Source organism: Astyanax mexicanus, chromosome 20 (genome assembly GCF_023375975.1).
Source record: "Astyanax mexicanus isolate ESR-SI-001 chromosome 20, AstMex3_surface, whole genome shotgun sequence".
NCBI classification, from domain to species: Eukaryota; Metazoa; Chordata; class Actinopteri; order Characiformes; family Acestrorhamphidae; genus Astyanax; species Astyanax mexicanus.
In genome coordinates, this window is record NC_064427.1 from 22,672,203 (window position 1) to 22,697,411 (window position 25,209).

Below are 25,209 nucleotides of genomic sequence, written 5' to 3' on the forward strand. Positions count from 1 at the left end.
AGGACCTGAAGCTGGGATGAACTTCTCTTAATAAGCCTGTGGTAATCTCAGAGAGACTTCTGTCTTTGTATAAGCTTCCCTTTAGTTCACAATGCTAGTCTGCCCTGCTTTTCTCTTCCTTCACCCCCTCTCTTTTTAAAGTGAAATTCCTGCAGCTTCTGGACAATGAAAACGTCTCCCTAGTGGCAACCCAAACACCCAATTATGCTCCTCGAGTCGCCTTCCTCTGGACCCGGTGTCACAGCTGCTAATTGGCTGCACCTGTCACTTGTCATCTGTCATAATCCGGTGCTTCTCTGACCTCTCAGCGAAAGGTGGCCTGGATCAAGAAAGCACTGCCCCCTTCTTGTTTTTTTTCTTAGTGTGTATGTGAAAGACCACGAGAGGCTAGTAATCCAGCTCTTGGCAGCTGCACCGTGTGTGTTTTGGACCTGCCAGGTTTACGGATCTCTGGCCGGCTGTAGCATGTCTGCCCTGTATGGGGCATGCTCGGGAAACGGCTCCAGGTTGTGGCGTGTTGGACCCTTTAGCGTTCGGCAGAGCAGAGCTAAGGCGCTGTTGGTCGTCTGTTAATCCAGCCGTTGTTTTAGTGATAATGGTATGCTGTAGATTTGGCCAGCATATCCATTACTTCAGATATAATTGAAAACAGCTATACAGCTCTGGAAAAAAAATAAAAGACCACTTAAAAATGATGAGTTTCTTTGATTTTACCAAATTGAAAACCTCTGAAATATAATCAAGAGGAAGATGGATTATCACAAGCCATCAAACTAATCTGAATTTATTGAATGTTTGCACCAGGAGTAAAGGCATAAAGTTATCCAAAAGCAGTGTGTAAGACTGGTGGAAGAGAACATATCAAGATGCATGACAACTGTGATTAAAAAACATGGTTATTCCACCAAATATTGATTTCTGAACACTTAAAACTTTATCAATATAAACTTGTTTTCTTTGCATTATTCAAGGTCTAAAGTGTCTGAAGTGGCAATATTTTGTTTGGAATTTGGGAGAAATATTGTATGTTTATAGAATAAAACAAGTGTTCATTTTACTCAAACATATACTTAGAACTGAAGTGGTCTCTTATTTTTTTCCAGAGCTATATACTTTATTGCTTATTTTTTTATTTATTACTGTTAAGGTGAAATCCGAGATTTGTCGTTGTAAACGTATCTACTGGCAAGGGAAGGCTTTCTTGGGGCACTGATGTGACAGTTTAATTCAATCAGCAACAACTGTGTTATTGAGGTCAGAGTATTGTAAAGGATGCTGAGGCGATATGGCAAAATATAAAATAAATATTTAAAGACATTTAATTTAATAATTATTATCATCTTATCTTTAATTCCTCTGTGATGGGGAGCTAAAATGAGCTTTTAATAGCTTTTGTTTTTTTTTCGTACCATCATAAATGATGTAGTCTCTGTTCTTTACACCATTTAAGGTGGCATGGGGAATTTAGCTAGCTAGCTAACTAACGAGACACATTAGTAGTGTTTCATATGCTTGTTATGAAGGAAATGGTTATAAAACATTTAAACTTTGGGAATATAGCTGGTGGTATTGTGATAATTTTTGGTCACGTTTGCCACTATCTTGCCAGTAATTTCTCATAGCCTTCAGATTAGAGTGTGCGTTTGGACAACATCAGTTTGAAGGGCCATATTCCCACATATTTACTTTAAACTTGTCTTTTCGCTCATTTATTATAAGAATATCAAAATTTTATTTTTGTATAATATCGCTCAGCTCTATTATACCTTATTGACAGAATGCCCACATGTGACCAATATGGAAACATGCTGATGCTTAGCTAAGAAAGACCAAGAAATGGCTTTGTCTTAATTGTTATAAAAAAATGTCAGTCTCCATTCTACATTGGAAAGTATTTGGTGCCTAAAAAATTGATTTGGCTCTGAACTTTTTTTTTGGTTTAAGAGCTAATGGTTCTTAAGACAATTTTTTAGTCTGGAGCCATGGATAATTATTAGGTTATAGTGTGCTCTAAGAAGAAAGATCGCACAATGATAGATTTCCAAACAAACCCTTGTTTTATTCCATTCGTATAGGAGTAAAAAAGGGTCTGGATTTATTTTACCATTAAATCACATTTACCATGCTCACTTACGAATTGATGGATGTGGAAAAATATGCCACCTGGACAAAGCAGCGGTGTAACGTTTCAAAAGCAGCACCATGACAGGCCTACAACTGGCTTTTTCACTAAAGGTGGGATTAGGAAGCGTGGAATGGCAAAGAAATTACTTACCTGATTTACCTGGAAAATATAGTAATAGATTGTATCTTACAATCTATTACTGTACTGAAATCAAGACTTCAGTGCTATAATTTGAGCACAGTTCACTGCAGTCATTCTGTATCTCTATATTTGAGTTTTTACACTTCCATAGCAGCGTGATCCTTGTGTTTTGTTTTTTGGTAAATGGATTTAAACTGTGCAGTAGTATCTGGCTTGTTTATGTGTTCCTTTTTTAGAGAGGCTACCAATTAGGTTCAGTAAATTTGCACCATCTTTTACTGTTTTAATGTGGGGGTGCCTCAAGGCTCAAATTTGGGCCGTGTTCTTCCTTCCCCAGTGTATGTGGTTCCTATAACCCAGTTAATCAGTTACTTTTGGGTGTATGCTGTATGTCAAAAGTATCCAGATACTCTTTCTAATTAGTAAACTCAGCTACGTTTTTTGCTGACACAGGCAACCATTTCTACATGTGTGTAAGTCCGTAGAGAAGCAATGATGAAAGAACAGGGTCCTGAGGCTCATTTATAAGGAGATTAAAGTTAAATTTATACTTTTACACCTGTGTTGTAGCTTTGGTGTAACCTACGCATAGCCAGGTTCCCTATGCCGTAACTTTTGGTTCTAGACAAAAACATGCTAGAGATGTATAGGGTTAAGGAATCTTGTAAATTCTCTTTTGAAACTTTTAATTTGAGCATTTTTCACACTTACATTCCTGTTACAAACATTGTTCTTTGTATGTGTCCCAACTCTGCTCCTGTAGGACTCGACGGCCTGCACAGTTTATGGCTCTTTTTCTTTGCATGGTATACAGACTACTCGGCTCTAGTCAACTCTGCTTGCTTATTGGTACCTGGTTTGTTTTCCACTGCCACATCTCCTTCCCAAAATATAGCTAGTGACATTGATGAAAAAAAGTTCTATTTAAATCTAGTTTAATTTAATTTAATTGATGTCGCACAACACCAACACACATCTTCTTCAGGTGATTACAGCATATTTTTTTAAACTAACAAAAAAAAAATCTCTGCTGTTCAGATTTTGTAAAGCTACTTTGTGCTGGATGTCTGCCTTCTATTGCATTGTGTAGAGTGATTATTGTCTCTGGCCAATCAGCACTCTGGAAGGTCTACACTTAATGTCTTAGTCCCTAAAAAAGTGTCTTGTTTCATAGTAAAGCAAAAAAAAGCTGAGTAGAGTTGAGCTCAGTAGTGTAGGTACCATATAGCGAAAAAACACCATTGTTCAACCTAATCCAGCTAATCAACTACAGGTGCTGGTCAACGAATTAGAATAATTTGAAATAGTGCAATCATGAAATTCTTTGAATGCATTTTTTGTGCAGAAAGCAAATCAGGTGTTCACCGCACCTGTCCTACTCGTTAGACTAATCACAGAACTCGTTACCTGGAAAAAAAAATTGCTCAGCTGAGCTTTCCAAAAGGCCCATTTAGGCCATTTAACTGTGACACTGTTGTTTTATTGAATTAGAATAATGGAGAAACCGTTTCATTGAATTAGAATAATTTTTATTATAATTACAATCATCACTTTCTCAGTATTTTGTGGCTGCCCCCTTGGCTTGTATGACTGCCTGAAGTCTCCGCGGCATCGATTTGACCAGCTTGTCGCAAGTTTCCGCACTCACAGCTTCCCAGGCAGTGGCGATGTTCTGCTTCAGTTGGTCCAGCGTAGTAGGCTTTCTGTCGCGAATTTTCCGCTTGACGATGGCCCAAAGGTTTTCAATGACATTGAGGTCAGGCGAGTTGGCCGGCCATGCCAAAACTTCAAGCTGTTTTTTAGTGAACCAATCTTTGGTCGACTTTGCCGCATGAGCCGGTGCAAGATCCTGTTGAAATATGAAGTCTTCTTCGCCGAACTGTTCCTCAACAGTCGGAATCAGGAACGTTTCCAGAACATCTTGATATACGGCAGCATTGACCGTCTTCTTGAGGAAGCAGAGTTTCCCTACACCTCGAGCGGACATGCATCCCCAGACCATAACGCTCTGGGGAAACTTGACGGATCTTTTCACGCACTCGTGGTTGTAGGTTTCGCCACCACGACGCCAGACACGAGGACCTTGGTCACCGAAGGAGATGCAGAAGCGTGATTCGTCACTGAAGACCACTTTCTGCCAGTCTTCAGCAGTCCACTCGCCGTGTTCTTTGGCCCACTTCAGCCGTTTCTCCATTTGTTTCTTGTTCAGCATCGGTTTTACTGCTGGAACGCGAGATTTGAAGCCGAGTTCGCGCAGATGACGGTAAGTGGTTGATCTGGAGACGTCAGCGCCGGTCTGCTTGTTCCACAAGTCGGTGAGCTCGGAAGTGGACTTGAACCGGTTGCTGACTGCGATCTTTCTCAGCTGCTTGTTGTCGCGAGCAGAAGTTTTTCGGACGCCGGAACAGTTGGTGCGCTTGCTGCAGTTTTTCTTGAGAGCTTTGCAGACGGAAGACTGGCTGATGCCGAGCTGCTCAGCAATTTTAGTTTGGGTCAAGCCTTGTTGGCGAAGGGCTTGAATTTGAGCCACTATTCCGGTTGAGAGGTCGCGCTGCTTACCCATGATTGATTTTACAACTTAGAAATTCTACTCAACCCTGACTTTATACTGCACAGTGAACACTCTTCACAGAAAACAAAAATTCGAGCATTTATTCTAATTCGATGAAACGGTTTCTCCATTATTCTAATTCAATAAAACAACAGTGTCACAGTTAAATGGCCTAAATGGGCCTTTTGGAACGCTCAGCTGAGCAAATTTTTTTCCAGGTAACGAGTTCTGTGATTAGTCTAACGAGTAGGACAGGTGCGGTGAACACCTGATTTGCGTTCTGCACAAAAAATGCATTCAAAGAATTTCATGATTGTACTATTTCAAATTATTCTAATTCGTTGACCAGCACCTGTAAGTAAAAATCTCTTTCTGAATTTACAGTAGTGTAGAAGGTAAAATGTGCTGGGCAGGGAGTTCTCAAGGACCGGGGTTAAAAACCATTCTTCTATAGCATTTATTAAAGAGCTGTTTGTAGCACATTTTATTTTATTTGAAGAGTGTAGCTCTATTAATGCTTTTAGATGAATCTCCTGGTGCTTGCTTAGTGGCCCATAGTTTTAAGTAGCATTTGTTTGTTCTTATTCTGCTCAGGCCTCCCTGCCTTGCTATTAATTCCAAGCTCATTACTTCACCAAGACAAATGATTTCATTTTGTTTATGGGGGGCACTTAGATAACCGGACAGCTCTGTGTTTCAACATTTGTTGTGCAGTTTCGTTGCTCGGCTGACTTTTATCTGATACATTTTTACTCATTACTCCCCTTTTCAGGATGAATAGCTCAGTGGGCCAATAAGGAATTCTTCTTTCCCACAAATCTTTATCGTGAAACTTTGTATTATCTAATTATTCAGTCTCCTGTCTATCAGTGGCGGTAGAGTAGGCTTGTGGGTCGTTCGGGGAAACCTGGAAAACTAATATTCTTAACTATCCTCCTTGAAACGTGATATCATGTTATTATATACATGCTCTGCTTTTGCAATTCATTTCGGGACCTTGACGAAGTGTCCCCTCTGTCTGCTGTGCTGTGTGTAATTATATTACGACAATAAAACTTTTAACCTTGCGTAAAGGCTAGAAAGTCATTTGCGAGGGACGGCGGGACGGAGGCTGACTGTCCGCGGCGGCAAAATATGATGATATGATGAGTTGATCTGTTTAAGGGCCGCAGGGATATAGAAGGGACAGCCTTCCAATGACCTCCTCAAGGAGAGACGTGCAGAATGAGAGGGTGGATGACAGGAAAAGCGAGAGAGGAATCTTCTGACTGCCGGTCTGTCCGTGCCGGCTGAGCGAGAGTTAAACCGCTCACGTCCTGATTCATGAGAAAGATTGGTTGGCGGCCAGTCACTTTGTGTGCTTTCTTTATGAAAAGTAAATCATCCAGAGCTCCCTGGGTTTCGCTTATTTGAATTGTCTGAATGAGCGACAATCGTTGGCAGGCCTGGAGAGCTGCGAGTGACGAAAAGCTTTTCCTCTGCTAAGAGGATTCTAAATGTATATGTCGGGCCCCATCCAGCACCTCATGACTATATCCAAAGATCCCCCAGCCCTCAACACCCCAACACCACCACCACCATCACCATCACTGTCCCACCTCCTCCCTCTTTCTGCCGGCTATCCCCACTGGCAGCTGGAGGGCCTGGAGAGTTGAATGGCAGTCATTGTAGCTCTGGAAGGGGCTGTGTGTGCCCCTTTGGCTGAGGGAAGCTCAAGACAGTGGGCACAGTCTGGCTCCTCTTCAAAGCTTTCGCTCATTAATGATCCCTCAGAGCCTCATCTCTTCCCTCAGCACAAGGACACTTTCTTCACACTGCTGCTTTCTTTCTTTCTTTCTTTCTTTCTTTATGCTAACAAATCCCTTGCTTTCTCTCGCTCATTTTCACTCGTAGTTTGATTGCCCAAGCCACCTCTTTATGCTCACTCTCTTGCCGTCTGAAGCTTTCTCTCATTTTGCATCCAGTCCTATAGGACCAAAGTTCTGCCTTTTTTTTACTGTCTGCCACATTTGAACTTAGCATTGTGGTTGTTATTAATGTGTAAATATTTTTGCTCCTTTTGTTTGTGTTTCCCCTTTTTTTTGCAAATGACCAGTTTTCTTGTTTAAAAAAAAATATGTGCTACTTTCAGATACAGTAAGGTTGAGACAGAATGTTGTACTGTCTTGAGTTCAGGCAGGTTCACACAGAATATTGTTGGGTTCAGACATAATTTTGTTGGCTACAGTGAGATTCAGACAAAATTTTGTTGGGTTTATACAATTTTGTTGGTTACAGTCGCTTTTAGGTTCATATAGAATTGTGTAAGGCTACAGTTGATTTTGGATGTAATTTTAATGTGGCAGAACTGTGATGGGCTGCAGTGAGGTTTAGATCATTTTCTTGGGTTTAAGATTTATTTTGAAACGGGTTCAGACCAAAAATGTTTGGGAGACCGTATTTTATAGCTGGAATTTTGTTGAGTTCAATTAAGTTCAGAACAAATTTTGTTGACTACAATTGTAGGGTTTGTAGGTGGGATTTTGTCAGCCTACAGTCAGGATCAGAGGTAGTTTTGTTAGACTTTAGTTAGGTTAGATTGAATTTTGTTGGTCTACTTTTGGGACATTGTGGAGTTTGTCAGACAGTCATCATTACCTACCAATCTTGAGTTCAATTGTTTTTTCTGTGAAATCTTTATCTTTAGTTGTATATTACTTTCTGGATTGTTTGTGTAGCCTTGATGCATCTGGAATTTGGTTGCAACCATACTCTTTATTTTGTGAAGACAACGTTTATTGAATCATGCACCACAACCCCCCTGGTCATATGATTGGTGGGGTGGGGAGATGAACTTCCCCTAAAGAACAAAAGGATACTTCATGGAGGGAGAAGTATCCCATGTTTTTTTAGAACTATGCCAAGCACCAACTAGATATTTAGCAGGTGTTCTCTTGTGGCTTTGCCTCTCTCAGTCATCGTTTTTGCTTTTATTGGCACCGAAGCCTGGGTACTCATTGTTTTGTCGTAGCCAAGGATACACCTGTCCTGTTTTGTGAATGGTAACATGTCGGAGCAAGCTAAATTATCACTTGGTTTGAGGTGCTTCCCCAGAGAGCACATCCATACACACCTTGGAAAGCATATGGTCACTTCCTCTTGGGTGTTATGTTTATCTTCTTGGCTCAGCCTCTTTTTCCTTGTTCTGACATCTTGCTACATCTGAGGTGTGTAATGAAGGATTTGTGGTTGATCCCCTCACATCTCACATCTCCGCTATAAATCTGATTACGTCATGTTGTTTCACTGTGTACATAATCACTGACGATGAAATGAATGACTGTACTCTAACATAGGGGCAGTTTCCCAGACCAGGTTCAATCCTAGTCTTCAACTAGACAGTATTTTAATGGAGAAATTCCATTAAAAGGAAAATATAGTCTATGTCTAGGCTTAATCCCTGTCCAGGAAAATACCCCATAGTCTCATTTGTATACCGAAGGTGTAAATTTAACTTTAGCAGTACGTTTACTGTCTGTGTGACAGGCTGTTAGTAATAGGTCAGCTTGAATTGCACGTTTTAGCTTGCCTTTTAAGTCGGCCTCAGTTAAAGAAGGAGTTCTGTATGTCTCTGTTTGGAGAGGGTTTGGCAAACCCATAGGGCACCTGACCCAGCTGAGCTGACCTGACCCACTCACCATCTCCGTCACCTCCACACTCCCTCTCTAAACAAACAGGGCTTGGGCAGGAAATGAAATTGTCAGTTTGAACCAAGATGGAAGACTCAGCTTTTAGGCATTTCCAGAAGTTTCAGCAGCAGCGTGACTACAGTTAGTTCTGACATTCGTCTTTCACGACAAGTCTTCACGTCAGGGTATGTTTGGGTGTAGACATCATTTATCATATTCTCTGGTCTTGGACCAGATTCATAATGATTTTTTTTTTGTGTGTTTGTTTCATTTGGTTCAGATACAGTCTTTCACATCAAGTCTTCACGTCATGTTAGGTTTGAGTATAAAAATCACTCTCCGTAATCTTGGGTTTGGATCAGACTTGCATATATTTTACTCATTTTAATTTTTTGGGGGGGGACTTTTTCTAATAGTCTCATCTAATCATGCTAATTATGCTATATCAGCTAGCAGACAGAGTTGAAGTGGAATTTTGTCAGGAAACAGTTGGATTCAGACAGAATTATCAGATTCTGAACAAAATGTGTCCGGCTTACATGTAGTTCAGATGGAATTGATCTGCCTACTGTTGGGTTCAGACTAAACTTTATTGAGCTTCTCTTTGGATCCTTTACCATGGGTTCAAAATAATTTGTCTAGGCTACAGATTTTTGAGGTTTAATAACGTCGTTGTCCAATGAAAAGCAAGTATCTCCAAAACAGCAACTTTACAAAAGAGAGAAAAAACCTTCTAAACTATTAATGGAAGGCAATGTAAAAACAGTTTATTTCAGGTCATTTTTGAGTATTTCTATTGGTCTGTTCGTCAAGAAATTGACAGTGTAAGGAACAGTTTGTCTGTTCGAATTTGTAGTAAACTAAATCTACAAAAATGGAGATCCTTGTTTTTCATTGGACTGTGATGTTATAGTAGTATTGCAGTTTAGTTTAGTTCAGTTTGTATCTGAAATGTATCTGTCAACAGATGCCATTTGTTGGGTGTTAGACAAAACTGTATTAACTGGACTGTCTGGTTCAAGCAATTCTGTTGGGTGTAAGTCAAGTTCAGTGAGAAATGTATCTTGCTACAGTCATAATCAGATAGAATTTTGGGTGGGAGTGTTGAGTGGGAGTCCAGTTCATACAATTCTATCTGACCACAGACAAAAGTTTGACTAAATTTGAGTTTAGATGAGATTTTGTTGGACTACAGTTGAGTTCAGATAGAATTTTCAAGTTTAGTCCGATTAATCAAGTTCTGACAGAATTTTGTCAGCCTGGGGTGATTTGTGGATTTGGATAGTAGAAGTGGTGATTAGACTCTATCTAGCTGTGCTAGAGCTTTGCCTCCAGTCCTCCCTTTAGGACGGGCAGGTGAGGAGTTGTCAACAGGGTGTCTGTAAGGTTTTGGGATGCATGCTGGAGGACCGACACACAGTGGCCTCCTCATGCCTGTGGTGATGCTCCTCCTCACCCCGTTAGCAGTCGGGAGGCGACCGCTACAGACAGGAGATGAAGTCACTCAGTAATTAGCTTTTACTGAGGGCCTCTGAAGGTCGCCCTGTTAAGCGCCCGGTGCCCCGATGCCTCACTTTTTCCCCCTGAGGCCGTCCGGAGCTGGAGACTGGGCGGTCAGGGTCCAGCAAACTTCAGGAGGAGGAATATCAAAGGGCTGCAGGAGAGAGAGTGTGTGTGTGCGTGCGTGTGTGTGTGTGCATGTGTCGGCTCAGAAGAAGCAGATGTGACGAACAAAGGTGGCCATTGTTACAGCGCTGGGCTTGCCTCACGTGTTTCTGGGCTGGGGGCCCGCTCAGCAGCTTACCTGTGCTCTGTGGCCGTATTTGAGCCTGGCACCAAAGTGAAGCTGTCAGTTCCTATGAAAACATTATTATTTCCCAATACAAGATACCAGCACTGGAGCTGGCAGTGCTTTCAATCATCCTAACCCTAAACAGGTCCTACTGTCCCTTTGATACATAAGCAATTTATATAACATAATTACTTACTTTTTAATTATGTAATTATATTCTTTTCTGGACTACAGGTACACTGTATTTTATGTACCATTGTTATTGGCTGTGGCTTTTTGAAGCATTTAAACATTTCCAGATTGTTCATTACTGCCACCCACCCAAGATGGCGGCGCGTTAACACGCAGCGGCCGCTCCGGGTCCGTTAAATGGTGCTTTTGTGTTACTATTTGTTGTTTTTTCCGTTTATTTCCTGCAAATATGTGCATCGGAACACCCGTGCACATGTTCTACCACCGCCAGACCCTGCTACAGTGGAGAAACCAGCCAGAAAACACGCTACCGGACGAGGTTCTGCAGACGCTACTTGAGCTTAGCCTGCTAAGAGACCCAGGCCGCCAGCCCGCGGTGTTTCCTGACGCCGGAGCCCAGCGGAAGTGCCATCGCAAGCGGTGCGAGCGTAAGCGTGGAAAGAGAGCCGGGATCCGCGCGAGGCTAAAGGCTAGTCCTAGCCGGCCGGCTATACCATCGCTCTTTCTTGCAAACGTCTGTTCCCTTGACAATAAACTGGACTACATCCGACTCCAGCGAACTACCCAGCGTGATGTTCAGAGATTGCTGTGTTTTGTTTTTTGTGGAATCGTGGCTTAACGACAACATTCCGGACAGCGCCATTCAGCTAGCCGGGCTAACCGCGTTCAGAGCCGATAGAAGCGCGGCTCTATCCGGGAAGACCCGCGGTGGAGGCGTGTGTGTTTTTACATCAGCACGGAATGGTGTAACAACGCTGTGACTGTCGCCAAACACTGCTCTCCGCTGGTGGAGTTCCTGATAGTCAAGTGCAGACCTTTTTATTTAGTACGGGAGTTCTCCGCCGTGCTAATAGCTGCTGTCTACATTCCACCCAGCGCTAGCATTGGTGCTAATGCTAAAGAGGCCCTGTGTGAACTCTATCGGACTATCAGCGATCTGCAAAACAAACACCCAGACGGACTGTTTATTATCGCCGGAGATTTCATCCACGCAAATCTCAAGTCAATGCTCCCTAAATTCCACCAACATGTGTACTTTGCAACGAGAGGAGCGAGCGCGTTGGATCTTGTTTACACAAACATCCCCAGCGCGTACCAGGCGGAGCCCCGCCCCCACCTCGCTTTCTCGGATCACATGTGTGTTTGGCTGACACCAACATACACACCACTCATCAGATGCTCCAGACCAGTTCAGAAGCAGGTGAAAACCTGGCCGGCAGGCTCCATCTCTGCCCTTCAGGACTGTTTTGAGTGCACTGCATGGGACATGTTTAGGGAGGCTGCTACTGAAGGCGATTCTGTTGATTTGGAGGAGTATGCAGCATCAGTCACTGGCTAGATCAGCAAGTGTATTGATGATGTCACTGTCTCCAAGACCATCACCACACGCCCAAACCAGAAGCCTTGGAGGACTGCTGAGGTACGTGCGCTGCTGAGGACCTGCGACTCCGCCTTCAGAGTGGGTGACAAGGTGGCCCTGAGGAAAGCGAGAGCCGACCTGTCAAGAGCTATCAGAGTGGCAAAGCGCGCACATGCCCAGAGAATCCACAGCCACTTCAAGGACACGGGTGACGCGCAGCGCATGTGGCAGGGCATCCAGGCAATCACCAACTACAGGACAATGCCACCGTCCTGTGAACGTGATGCATCCCTCCCTGATGCCCTAAACAACTTTTATGCACGGTTTGAGGCACAAAACAACACGATGGCGAGAAAGACCATGCCCAAGCCGGACGAGCAGGTGTTGTGCCTGACTGCAGTGGATGTGAGGAACACTCTGCGCAGAGTCAACCCACGAAAAGCTGCAGGACCAGACAACATCCCCGGCAGAGTGCTCAGGGAGTGCGCAGACCAGCTGACAGATGTTCTCACGGACATCTTCAACATCTCCCTGTGCAGCGCCACTGTCCCAACGTGCCTCAAGTCCACCACCATCGTCCCCGTGCCGAAGAAGTCCACAGTGTCCTGCCTCAATGACTACCGTCCCGTTGCACTTACACCCATCATCATGAAGTGCTTCGAGAGGCTAGCCATGAGGAACATCAAGACACAACTGCCCTCTTCACTGGACCCCCTGCAGTTTGCGTATCGTCCCAATCGCTCCACGGACGATGCCATCACCACCACCCTTCATCTCTCCCTCACCCACCTGGAGAAGAAGGTCACTTACGTCAGAATGCTTCTGAACTTCAGTTCAGCATTCAACACCATCATCCCACAGAACCTCACCAGGAAGCTAAGCTCGCTCGGCCTCAACACCCCCCTCTGCAACTGGATCCTGGACTTTCTGACGGGGAGACCCAGTCAGTCCGGTTCGGGGGCAGCACCTCCAGCACCATCACACTGAACATGGGGGCCCCCCAGGGCAGTGTCCTGAGTCCTCTGCTGTTCACCCTGCTGACTCATGACTGTGCTGCAAAACACAGTTCTAACAGCTTTATCAAGTTCGCCGATGATACAACCGTGCTGGGTCTCATCACCAAAGGCGACGAGTCAGCATACAGAGAGGAGGTGCAGCGGCTGACAGACTGGTGTACAGTCAACAACCTTCACCTGAATGTGGACAAGACAAAGGAAATGGTTGTTGACTTCAGGAGAGCACAACACACCCACTCTCCACTCAACATCGACGGGTCCTCTGTGGAGATTAAGAGCACCAAGTTCCTTGGTGTCCACTTAGCAGATAACCTCACCTGGACCCTGAACACCAGCTCTACAGCCAAGAAAGCCCAGCAGCGTCTCTACTTCCTCCGGAAGCTGAGAAAGGCCCGTCTCCCTCCACCCATCCTCACACTCTTCTATAGAGGGACCATTGAGAGCATCCTGAGCAGCTGCATCACTGCCTGGTTTGGGACCTGCACCGTCTCTGACCGCAAGACCCTCCAGCGTATTGTGAGGACAGCTGAGAGGATCATCGGCGTCTCTCTCCCCTCCATCACGGACATTTACACCACCCGCAGCATCCGCAAAGCAACCAGCATTGTGAATGACCCCACTCATCCCTCACACAAACTGTTCTCCCTCCTGCCTTCGGGAAGAAGGTACCGCAGCATCCGGTCCAGCACGACCAGATTCTGCAACAGCTTCTACCCCCAAGCCATCAGACTCCTTAACTGCAGAGACCGAACTGATGGTTTTTCTGTACATGCACACACACTCTTACCCCACTTACCCCAGAAAATGGAAAGCACTAAAAACCCTACTACCTCACTGGACTCTATTGCACACTGTGTAATAGAGTAATTACTACCTCACCTGGTACCTTTTTGCACACTGCAAAATTTGCACACTGTCTTGTTATTTATTATTCTTTGTCTGTATGGTGTTGTATTGTCTGTCTGCACTTTTGTACTGTTGCACTATTGTTCTGTCTACACTGTGTTTATGTGCACCATGGTCCTTGGAGGAACGTTGTTTCGTTTCACTGTGTACTCTGTATATAGCTGAAATGACAATAAAAACCACTTTGACTTTGACTTTGACTAGTAGAAGAAGGGCACTACCTTTGAGAATGGGATGTGTTGTTAGGCCTGTCATGATAACCAATTTTTTGTTTCAGAAATATGTGCTATTACATGCCACTAATATGTAATAATAAGACAATAGTTTAGTAAAGCTTTGTACACATATCTGAAAAAAAAAAATAACTTCTAATTATTAGGAATATTTAGGTATTGGAATTAGAACATGAAAATGTTTGAATAGTAAATAAATTTGAGGTTATGTAATCATAATGTAATCATTATGTAATCATTCCACTCTGCAATACATTTTCAATGCAGCCAAAACAATTTATGCCCCCAAAAATTATGTCTATAAAAATGGTAAGATTTAATTAAGAAAAAAAAAATAAAAGGATAAAAAATAAAAGGATATGCAAACAGGCTAAAATGTAAAGCAAAATGTTAAGCTGATAATATTGCTAACTCTAACCCAAGGGTTCCCAAACCTTTTAATGAAAAGACTTACCTATAATGTACCCGCATTTACCCATTTTAGAATAATACATTTTTATAAAATAATAAATAAAAATGTAATAATACTATATATTTTTTTCTGTATTCAGGTCATTTAAGCATTTACTCTTTCATTTAAGATTATCTTATTCCAGTAAATCTGTTTACAGCTCTGTATTTGATCACTCTGATCACTCTAACCGTCTGATTTCATTTTACTGTTATGTTATTGAGCATTAACCAGTCAATGCACACTACACAGATAATTTTATACACAATTGTGGTAGAGGGGAGTTAACGACATGCATCAAAATTGAGCTTTTACTCCAGGCACCCAAAGAGCTCCACATTTCAATGTAATTACATCGTAATCGGACCAGCTATTTGTGTGATGTTCCAGTCAGGTAGATCAAACTGTACTTTTGGGAATAAATGAAAGGGTTTAATAGGAATCGGCAATCTTGCTGCTGTTTATCTACTTCCTCCAATGTCTCTGCAGCCTCAGTCTCTCAGTCTCGGCACTGGTCCAGCGAGGACCTCACACCCAGGAAATGTGTATCTGCCTCCGCCTGCTCTTATCAGCTGTTTAGTGGTTTCGTCTGGGAAGCTGCCAGTCACATCTGCCTGGCTCTTTTCATCTGGTGCCATGTGAAGACAGGCAGCCCTTTGAACACAATGGAAGCAGTGAGCTGTCGTAGTTTCTTTTGGTTTTATTACTTTAAGTGCAAGACAGCTGAAAGCGAATTTGATTAAGTGTTATTTGTTATTATGGTCGGTATATCACTTTTGTAACAATATTGTCATTGTGTCATGACAGATGGTGGTGGTAGATTGAGAATCTGCTGAATACTCACCTGTGAGCCGTGTATACTTGTTAGTACAGCAACTCATATTTTCAGGCCTGCTTATTCGTCTCTCTCTATTTTTTTTTATATATCATTAAAAAAAAAAATCTCTATTTTCTCCCCAATTTAAACGGCCAACCCCCTATCACTAGTGATGCCCCAAAAACAGGAGAGTGAAGACTAGCACATGCCTCCTCCGACACATGTGAAGTCAGCCACCGCCTCTTTTCAAACTGTTGCTGATGTAGCATTGCCGAGTAGCATCACAGCACACTCGAAGTAAAGCGCAGCAACTCAGTTACGATACATCTACTCACAGACTTCAGCCTTGTGCTGATCGACATCACCCTTTGGAGTGATGTGGGGAAAGAGCGCCATCTACCCACCCAGAGAGAGCAAGGCTAATTGTGCTCTCTCGGGGCTCCGGTAACTGATGGCAAGCTACATGAACAGGATTCGAGCAGGTGATCTACTGATCATAGTGGCAGCACTTGGCCCCTAAGCCCCCTTACTCGTCTTTCTTTTATAATGCGTTGTATTACATTATGCATCAATTGCTGCATTAAAGTGTCAGCTTGCAATGCTGTTTAAAAGGAAGCTCAAGATTACCAGAAACAATACATGATTAAAAATTTGACTTGATTTTCCTGTTTTACCAGCATATCTGAATATCATATAAGCATACCAAGAGCCAGTGCACTCTTTTTTCCAAGAGGAAAGTGCAGTGACTACACCATCTACACCCTAAGAGCTCTCTCTCTCTCTCTTGGACTCTGGCTGCTGATGGCAAGCAACATGATCCGTGATTTAAACTTGGATCCTTGGATCACAAAGACAGAACAAACAAGAAATAAAGATCTTGATCTCTCAACTAACATAACTTCTTCATCTTTGTTATCTAAAAACTATCTTGTGGTTCTTTTATAACACCTTTATCTTCTTCTTTCTTATTTTGGTCCTTATTTTCTTCTTTTTTGTCTGGTCTTGTCTTTCTTTTTTTTCTCCTAAATAGAAATTTCTACTCTCTTCTTCTGTGTTTTTTCTTTGCCTTCCTCCATCTGTGTCTCAATCACCAGTTCCACCATCACTTTGGTACGGACCACACTTTGTTGCTCTGAAAGATATGAGGCGTTCTCGGCTGGGGTTTTATGGGTAAGCCGTGCGCCGGCTTAGCCACAACATCCCTTCTAGCAGTGCCAGAACCCCAGCCTGCCTGGAAGCCACGCCGAACACTCACTCTAATAAGGCGCCACTCGATTTATTAGAGCAAATCATACTTTTATTGTACATATTTGCTTCTGACACGTGTGGGGAGCCTCTGCCTGAGGTGATTGTTCGGTTTTTATGCACGTTTTATGTGAACACACAATAGGAGTGTTAATTGCAGTACGTGAGGCTTAGCCGTCTGGAACGTCGCTGCGGAGTTCAGCTGTGGAGATGTTGGCATACCGTCCTCTAGTGCTCCGCTGACTCTCTGATTCACAGTTAAAGTGTTTTGAGATGAATAAAACTTACTACTCACCATCGGTGCCACATTCCTTTCCTTTGTGTGCGCTTTTACCATCTATGGGCAAGCGCAGTGAAATGAGTAAAGATTTGCTCAGTTGCTCTGCACCTCCTAATATCCCACTTCCAGACAGTGTGCGCGAGGGGGTCTGAGTGCAGCTCTGTTATGTTCTTATTTCTGTGGATAGTTTTGTCTACTGTCTGTTTTCCCCCCTCTTATGGTAAAAGAGGTTTTACAGGAGGATATTTATCCGTTGAACCCTTGTCCCTTTTTTCCTTATACACCAATCAAGCATAACATTATGACCACTGTATAAAAAATTGTTTTGTACACCATTATCCATTTTTTTAGCTTCACTGAGCATATAGGAGAACTTTGTAGTCCTGCATCTGTTTCTTTGCATAGTATATCATAATCCTCCTTTTACCCTGTTCTTCAATGTTCAGGACCCTTCTAGGATAGACCACCACAGAGCAGCAGTGCAGTGGTTAGCATGGTGGTGGTGTATGAGGTGTTAATATGTGTTGTGCTGGTTTGTACAATTGGATCAGATTCAGCAGTGCTGTGTTTAATCAATTACTGTTCTCCACTTTATTAGACACTCCTATCTAGCTGCTCCACCATGTAGTCGGAAGGGCTACAATTCATATAAGGTGCTATAACGTAACTATAACATGATCCTATATTTTCAGTGTGCCTGATGTTATGGTTGATTAGTGCATTAGGAAGATGACTTGTCCTGAAAAGTCTGATTTCTTTTCAAGTATATTTTTAAGATCACTGGACATTGTTGGACAATTTGATGTTTTTCTAATAGTTTTATCTCTTGTTTACAGTGATGAACTACGAAAAGAGGCACGCCAGTTGAAGAAAGAGTTGCTTGCAATCAAGCAACGGAAAGAGGAGAGCGTGAAACCGGAGGAGGTCGAAAGTGCTGGTACGCATCACTCTGCAATCACAATCGTCCACTTTAAGTCAACTAGTTAATGTAATATGCCTTTAGAGATCTGCACCGACAGAGAGTCAGCCAGTCACTCAAAAACACCTGTGAAAAACAGCAAAACAACAATAATCGGGTATTTTAATGACCTTTTAAAAGATTGAAAAGCATTTTTCTGGGATTAAAAGTGTAATTTCGGCTGTAACTGGAAATATTGGTGCAAAACTGTGCCGAACAGATGTGCACAGTATTGGACAGGCTGTCTGCAGCTGCATTTACGAGCAGGTGCCCAGCCATGTGGAGGCCATGCAGTTACTTTGTTTACGCCTTCTCCCCCTCGCACTTCTCAGGCAGCAGCATCCTGTCACTCACACAGACTCAGAGACAACACTGTTCAGACAGAAAATTACAACACTGTATCCTCTTTTTGTGTAAAGACTCAAAACTTTGCAACAAATGTTTCATTTAATTGCCTATGGTGACATCGCCTGGAGAAGTTTATCAGTCACTAGTGTTAGTACTGGAAGCTGCAGTTTAGCCGTATACTATGCTGTGTACTCTCTATGTGAGAAAGATTACTTTTCTCAATTAATTATTGAAGACCGTCACGCAACCAGTATATTTATACTGGTTCCCTAAATCTGCGTCCAACGTTGTGCTTTTTGATGTGTAATAATTTTCTCCATTTTGAAAAATCAGTTCAGTGTAAAATACCTTTGATTTCACAAGAAACTATGAATAAGCAGGTGTCCCAATATTTCTGTCCATGTAGAGTGTCTTTCCCAGGGTTTTATTTAAAAACACACACTTTTTATTATATTTCTCACACTATTCTGCAGATGATGTACAGCTATGTAAGGATTCTGGTGCGCTTGTACTTTAAGAGCTCACTCTGGGAAGACTGCAGACTGCCAGAACGGACTTGCGAAAGGATTGAAATTTATATCAGACAGTTAATATAGCAGACATGAGTAACAAACCAATGGATCACTGTTTGTCTGCTCCAGGCTCTGTGTTTTTAGGTCAGAAATAGCCAAAATTGCTTGAGTGCGTTTGAAGCTCAGCCAGACTAAATGTGGCATTCTAACTATGTCTACTGTGACCAGGCTTTTCTCTCCTTCACATTATCTCTTGCTTCATAGGGTTCAGGCTCTGGTGTTTGTCAGTGCACCAAGTGATGATGAAACATAGTTTTGGTCAGTCGCTTTGACCACATAAACAGAGACTGTTGAAGGCAGATATTCTCCTTTGCAACCAAACAAACCCATTTATCAAATCTGTGGTTGGCAGAGCGCTTTAAAAATAATCACAAATTTCCCATGTGTGATTTCCTACAGCTGTACGCTCCAGACAGTATTTCAGGGTCGAGCATCCGGCCCTGTGATGTCTACTGGGTATAAAGTAGGGGTGGGTAATACGGCCCTAATTTTCCCACTGGAAAATATTAGTTTCTTTCCAATAATATACTATTGCAAATATATATATAATTTATTTATTTATTTATTTATTTATTTTTAACTATATGCGTCAACATTAACGCATTTATGTATGTGATTAACGCATGTAAAATTAATAATTTCAAAAGTTTTTCCCAGTTTATTTATTGACTCCCTTTTTACAGAGCCTGCTGACTTATTAATGTTTTTAAATAGCAATGTATACACAGTGTCAGTACTGTCGAGTAAAAAAAGTGGATTACTTTGTATTTATGCTGATATGTCGACTAAATCTCATTACTATCTCTCACTACACCTCTATTTCTCTCTCTCTCTCTCTCTCTCTTCATAAGCAATAATTTGTTATTGACAAAGCTTATATTAATATTTCTATTTGCCAATCCTCCGTTTATTATTTTTATTAAATAGTCAGGTCAAATAGTTTTAAATCTAAATATAAAATATGTTAATATAAATGAAAAATATATATCATATACTATAAGGCGCACCGGATTATAAGGCGCACTATCAATAAACATCTTTCATTTATAAGGCACATTAAGAGGCAATAATAAGGATGCCTACATTGAAGTGAGAAAGGTATTTGCCATGTTTTCCTTCTAATGGGGAAACTGGGGAAAGTGCCTAAGTAAACAAAACTGTGATTCTTAAAAAAAAACTTTTCTTTTAAAGCCAAACGAGCGCTGCATGTTAATCTACACAGATTTTTCTCCTAAAAACTTGTGTATTAGCTACTAACCGCAGCGCTAGCGGGATGTAAATGCCACCCAATAGAGCTGGACTGAGGAACCTTGAGTGTTCCAGTAACCCAGGGCACTATCAGCTAGTGCAGTTCTCACGCAGCTTGTTTTAACACAGTAAACACAAACACTACAGTCCAATATATTTACCTCTGAACAGAGAGAGAGCTAGTGCTGTGATAAGCGGCTAATACTGCTGCACCCAGCCTTAGTGCTGGAGAAACTTAACTAAAAACTCCTTTATAATGCTGTACTTCAGCGGAGTGGCTTTACTGCTCCTTAATACCTGACTGGGATATTAAAACGCCAGTCTAAAACAGTGTTAAGGTTAATTGATTGACACTACTAATTATAACAGTTTTAAACATTCAGTAGAAACAAACAAATTTTGTTGGCTTGTATTTGTTTTGCAAACAATAACTTACAAAGGCTCTAAATATATAGTATATAGTTCATGCATATAAACTGCAGTCATAAAGTATAATTTTGTTATCTACAATATGGTATGGCTTGTGTAAAGTGTAGCAGATGGTGTGTGACTGTTGTACAGTACTGTGTACTAAAGCAGTGTGATGGTGTAAACTCTCCTCAGGAGAGCATGAGGAGAACTTTTGCGTTTACATATTTGTCCTGACTTGAACTGTTTTGGCAGAAGAGTGAAATGAAATACTGTAGTGACCGCTCCCCATTTGGACTGTGTCTTGCCTGGGGGGTGTAACTGTGCACATATTTTCAGATTAATGTGCTTGTGTTTTTGTGATTCTGAGGTTGAGATTTGATTTTTGATATTGTATGTATTAATATTTCTGCAGAGCTCTAATTATATGCTGTACAGATTAGTTTGGCTCACTTACGGAAACGTTTTCTAAATAATAAGGTCCAAAAATCTCAACCTCAGCCTGCAATTAATAACCGATTGCAGAAGAAATTGGTCATTCAAGCACGTGCAAAGTCACTTGCGCAGCGAAATCCTCCATTCCCTCTGTGCCCTAATCAGTCTAGAGTATTAGAAGAACTATAATATTTGAAAAGTTATATGGGACAATAATATTACAATATAGAAAATGTACATCCTCATATTTAAATATTTCAGTCGCTGCTACTATGATCAGGAGATCGCCGGTTCGAATCCATGTTATGTAGCTTGCCATCGGCTAACGGAGCCCTGAAAGAGCACAATTGGCCTTGCTCTCTCTGGGTGGGTAGATGGCGCTCTTTCCCCACATCACTCCAAAGGGTGATGTCATTAAGCACAAGTTGTGAGCTGTGAGCTGATGTATCGAAACTGAGTCGCTGTGCTTTCCCCTGAGTGCATTGCGATGCTACTCAGCAATGCTGCATCAGCAGCAGTTCAAAAAGAGGCGGAAGCTGACTTCACATGTATGGGAGAAGGAGTGTACTAGTCTTCACCTTCCTGGTGTTGGGGCATCACTAGTGATAGAAGGAGTCCTAATGAGTGGGTTGGGTATTTGGCTGTGAAAAATGGGATAGAAATTTGAAATATTATAATATAAAAAATATAAAAGAGTTCATAGGAACGGCTTTAAATAACAACTAAAGAAGTGTTTCTAAAGAAGCTGAATAATCTTCCTCTGTATTAGCATTAGTAACACTGCACAGTGTTTGCTTCTCCAGATCCTTTCTCACTACTACATTTAGATTTCATTGTAAACCCAGTAGATTACATCTACATAAAGATTGCCCTGGTGAGGCATGCCTTCAAGGGCAGCGCTGTACAGTCTTTCCACAGCCCCGTCCCTCCCGCCCGCCTCCTGCTTAGCGGAGAGGTTATTCAGTGAACCCTAATGTGTGTCTCGGCCAGTTCAGCTGAGGGCAGGAGACTCTTTGAAGGTTGCTCTCATTACATGAACGTGTAGGACTGGGGAAGTTGTGCTCGCAGGGCTGCGGCGCTCTGATCTGTCAGTGGACACCACAGGGAGGCTGGAGATCCGCTGTAACGATAGGGCACTGGTGTGTGTGTGTGTGTGTTTGTGTCAGGTGAAAAGGACAGCTTAATTTTACTGCAAAGGGTGGAAGAGGGAGGGAAGTTTTTAAGAGAGAGAGAGATTGAGGAGCAATGTGCCAGAGAAAGTCTGATTGAAAGCAAGGCCAATTTATGATTCTGTGTCAAATTCTACTACATAGCCTACCTTTTATCTTACTCATAGCCATGGACTCTTCACTGTTGCCCACAATGTAACCTCTCCCCAGAAATATGACTACGAATTGAGGTGATGCAGACTAGGGGTGGGCGATATGGCCCTAAAATATTATCACAATATTTCATGGTTTATATAACGATGGTGATGGTGACAAAACACTGAATTACAAAAACTATTTTAAGAATACACTTTTCCAAACAAAAAAATAATTGTATTATTGCATATGATTGCAAAAATGAGACCCAGATTTGGTTTATTAGGGGTGGGTGATATGGCACAATATTACAGGATATAATATTGTTCATGATATTCAAAAATGTTGGCGATATTAATGCGTATTATCAAAATGGCACACCCCTAATGCAGACCATAGCAGCCTTGATTGGTCCGTAATATTCCCACCTACTCATTCCTGCCTTTGGTGTAAAGGCCAAGTTATGCTTCTGCATCCAGTCTAATCTGACACACACCTACCTAGAAATGTAGTGCCTGGTTCATACTTGATTATATCATACTTAGGGACACAACCCCCTGTGAAAGCTCCATGCATTGGTCAGTCACCTCAAATGGAAAACTTTATGGTGGTGCAGATGCAGACACCAAGCAAGAAAATTAAGAGGCAACATTGATATGTACCACACCATTTCTCAGTCAAGAGGATGTGCCTTAGTTCCACCATCTTTTTACGCATCTTTTTAACACTCGATCTATTAAGTATAATCCTGATTTTTGCCTCAACGCAGTCTAATAATTTCAATGGGGATAGCTGCTGCATTCTGAAGTTCATGATGAGATTTAGCTTTCCCTTACAGCAAAAATAAGTCAGATTGTATATAATGCAAATGAACATGGCCACCACGCTGAATCTAATCTATCGGGGTAAAGTAGACTACTACATTACACACATACGAGCTACAAACAGAAAAACTTTGAAACTTTCAAACAAAGAAGATAAGTTATCAGTAGCTGTATCTGCATTTCCAGAATTTTAGATTAGATTAATGCTTAAAATTAGCTTACTTTCAGATTGTTTAGTTAGTGGTGCTCCCAGCTTTGTGTTGCCTTATACCCTTGAATCTACAAAACACCATAGGCACTCTATTGACTTAATGCAGAAGCATAAATTGGCCTTTACTCTCAGGTTAATACAGATGAGCTTTATATAAGTCCTTATCTTTTGCTCCTGGGCTGAAAGGGCAAACCTTGGACCTGCCTCAGGTTTCTTTGAGGATTAGTGCTGGCAGGAGCTTTGGATAGCCTGACCTTTTAGCCTTTCCAAAGCTTTGTGTCCTCAAGTTTTCTGAGGTGCGTCACCCTGTTCATCTTCTGTCTTTTACTTCTCAAACACCACACACACACTTTTCCTTTTTAAAGCCAAAAGTGGGGTCAGATGTCAGGCATAACTTGGTAATGCATTATTGTGCAGGGCTTTTATTATGTTCCGTGTCTCTCGTCTCTCAAGATTAAATGCACTTTGCAGAAGTTAAAAAAGGGGTGGTGTCTGAATTCCTATGTATCGGAGGAGGCACATGCTAGTCTTCACCCTTCTGGTGTTATGGTATCACTAGTGATTGGGGATATATAGCTGAGTAGCAGCTGGGACAATTGGCCTAGCTAAATGGGAGAAAAAAGGGGGACAATTAGAAAAACAAAACAATGAACTATGGGGACCAACTGAGTTGAATTCCTGTCCAAACTGCCCTGTTGGGCTCACATTGTTTATTGTTAGGTGTTTTTCTGATACATACTGTACTGGACTGAGCAATGTACTTTTGAGAGGGGTCTCCAGTTAGTGATCGTGATAGGGTTCACTGTGCTTTCCCTGAGAGCCATTTTGGTTTTAAATGTTCTACAAATATGTAAGTCAGATATGAGAAAGCATTCCCCAGGTGGAGCAGATACTGAACCGGATATCATTCATCTCTTAAAGAAATTAATAAAGTTTAAACCAGCTTGAGAATTGAATGTAAATGTGAGAAGTTACAGTAAATTTTAGAAATGTTTCTGTATAAACGTACAGTGTAATAGTAAAATCACTGTAGTATGTTCCTCCACTCCCACGTTGTCATAAACTTCCACGGGAGTATTCTTATTTCATCTTAAATCTTATTTCATTTTAACTTCTTTGACTGTCCCTGTTACCACCACAGTAGCTCCTTTTTAGAACGCTTAACCAGAACCTTACGCCAACACGCTGTTGACATTCCTCACATTCCTGTGGGAAAAGTGGCGCGCTTTTTAATATTCAGAAGATGTTTAAGAGAAATAAATCAAATGGAAGTGTTCGATTTCTCCACATTGCCTAAGGGTATGGTATGTTTAGAGTCCTATCATTTAGGGTTTTGTGACGGGCCTTTGCGGTAAACACGAGAAGCAGATTCCGCCAGGATGTAACGGACCCCCGTCCAACCCTCTGGTCACCATTGAAAGATCCGGTGATATTTCTATATTTATTTAATTATTTAGGAGAATGAAATTACAGAAGGAGGAATTCGGGTCCGGCGTGTGCTGGTGTTTTGGTTGGACGGCGTCCCCTCCCCTGCCGCCGGACCAGAAGAGGTCACGGGCCGTTTGGAATAGGCATGTTCACCGTGTGCTTGGCAACCTCTGAGAAAATACCAGGGCTAAAACCAAGAGTGTGAGGGGGGAAAACTGCTGCTGCTTTGAGAAGAATTTCAGTTCAGTCTGTGATATCTTTGCTTATCGAGCGATCTGAAGCACACAGAGAGGAAAAGGCATCGACTGGGAATGATAAAACAAACAGTGCGAAAGAGGCACTGTTTTGAATGTGCCATTTTTATGGTTATTAGCTCACATTGGTGGTTCTCTTCTGGCTTATCCATCACTCTTACATTTTCAACAAAGGAAGAGACTGGAAGCCCAGACTGTTTTCCATCCAACCACAATCATTTTATTTTAAAGCGACTGGAATAGCTCGCAGCTTCCAGCTCTCGCTTCATTTTAAAAGCGAAAGTTGGCTTCCTCCGCAGCCTATCTTGTCCCTCCTCCTCCTCCTCCTCCTCCTCCTCCCGCCGGTCGCAGTGTTTGGTTTTCGAGCCCAGCTTGAAGTCGGCTCTTTCCGCAGCTTGTGTGTACTCGGCGTGCGAGTCCAGCTTTGTGTTAGGTCACAAAA

At 42.1% G+C, this 25,209-nt stretch overlaps 1 protein-coding gene across 3 annotated transcripts in view; it reads left to right on the forward strand.

Moving 5' to 3' along the window:
• cwc27 (CWC27 spliceosome associated cyclophilin) overlaps nt 1-25,209 on the forward strand; it is a 65,171-nt gene that overhangs the window by 13,793 nt on the left and 26,169 nt on the right. For 2 of the 3 annotated variants that reach the window (XM_049468458.1, XM_049468459.1), the window contains one exon: nt 17,614-17,712. In XM_049468458.1, the coding sequence (XP_049324415.1) occupies nt 17,614-17,712 (99 nt within the window). Of the gene's footprint in view, nt 1-17,613; nt 17,715-25,209 lie in introns of all 3 variants that reach the window. The other variant, XM_007255009.4, reaches the window with a different exon arrangement.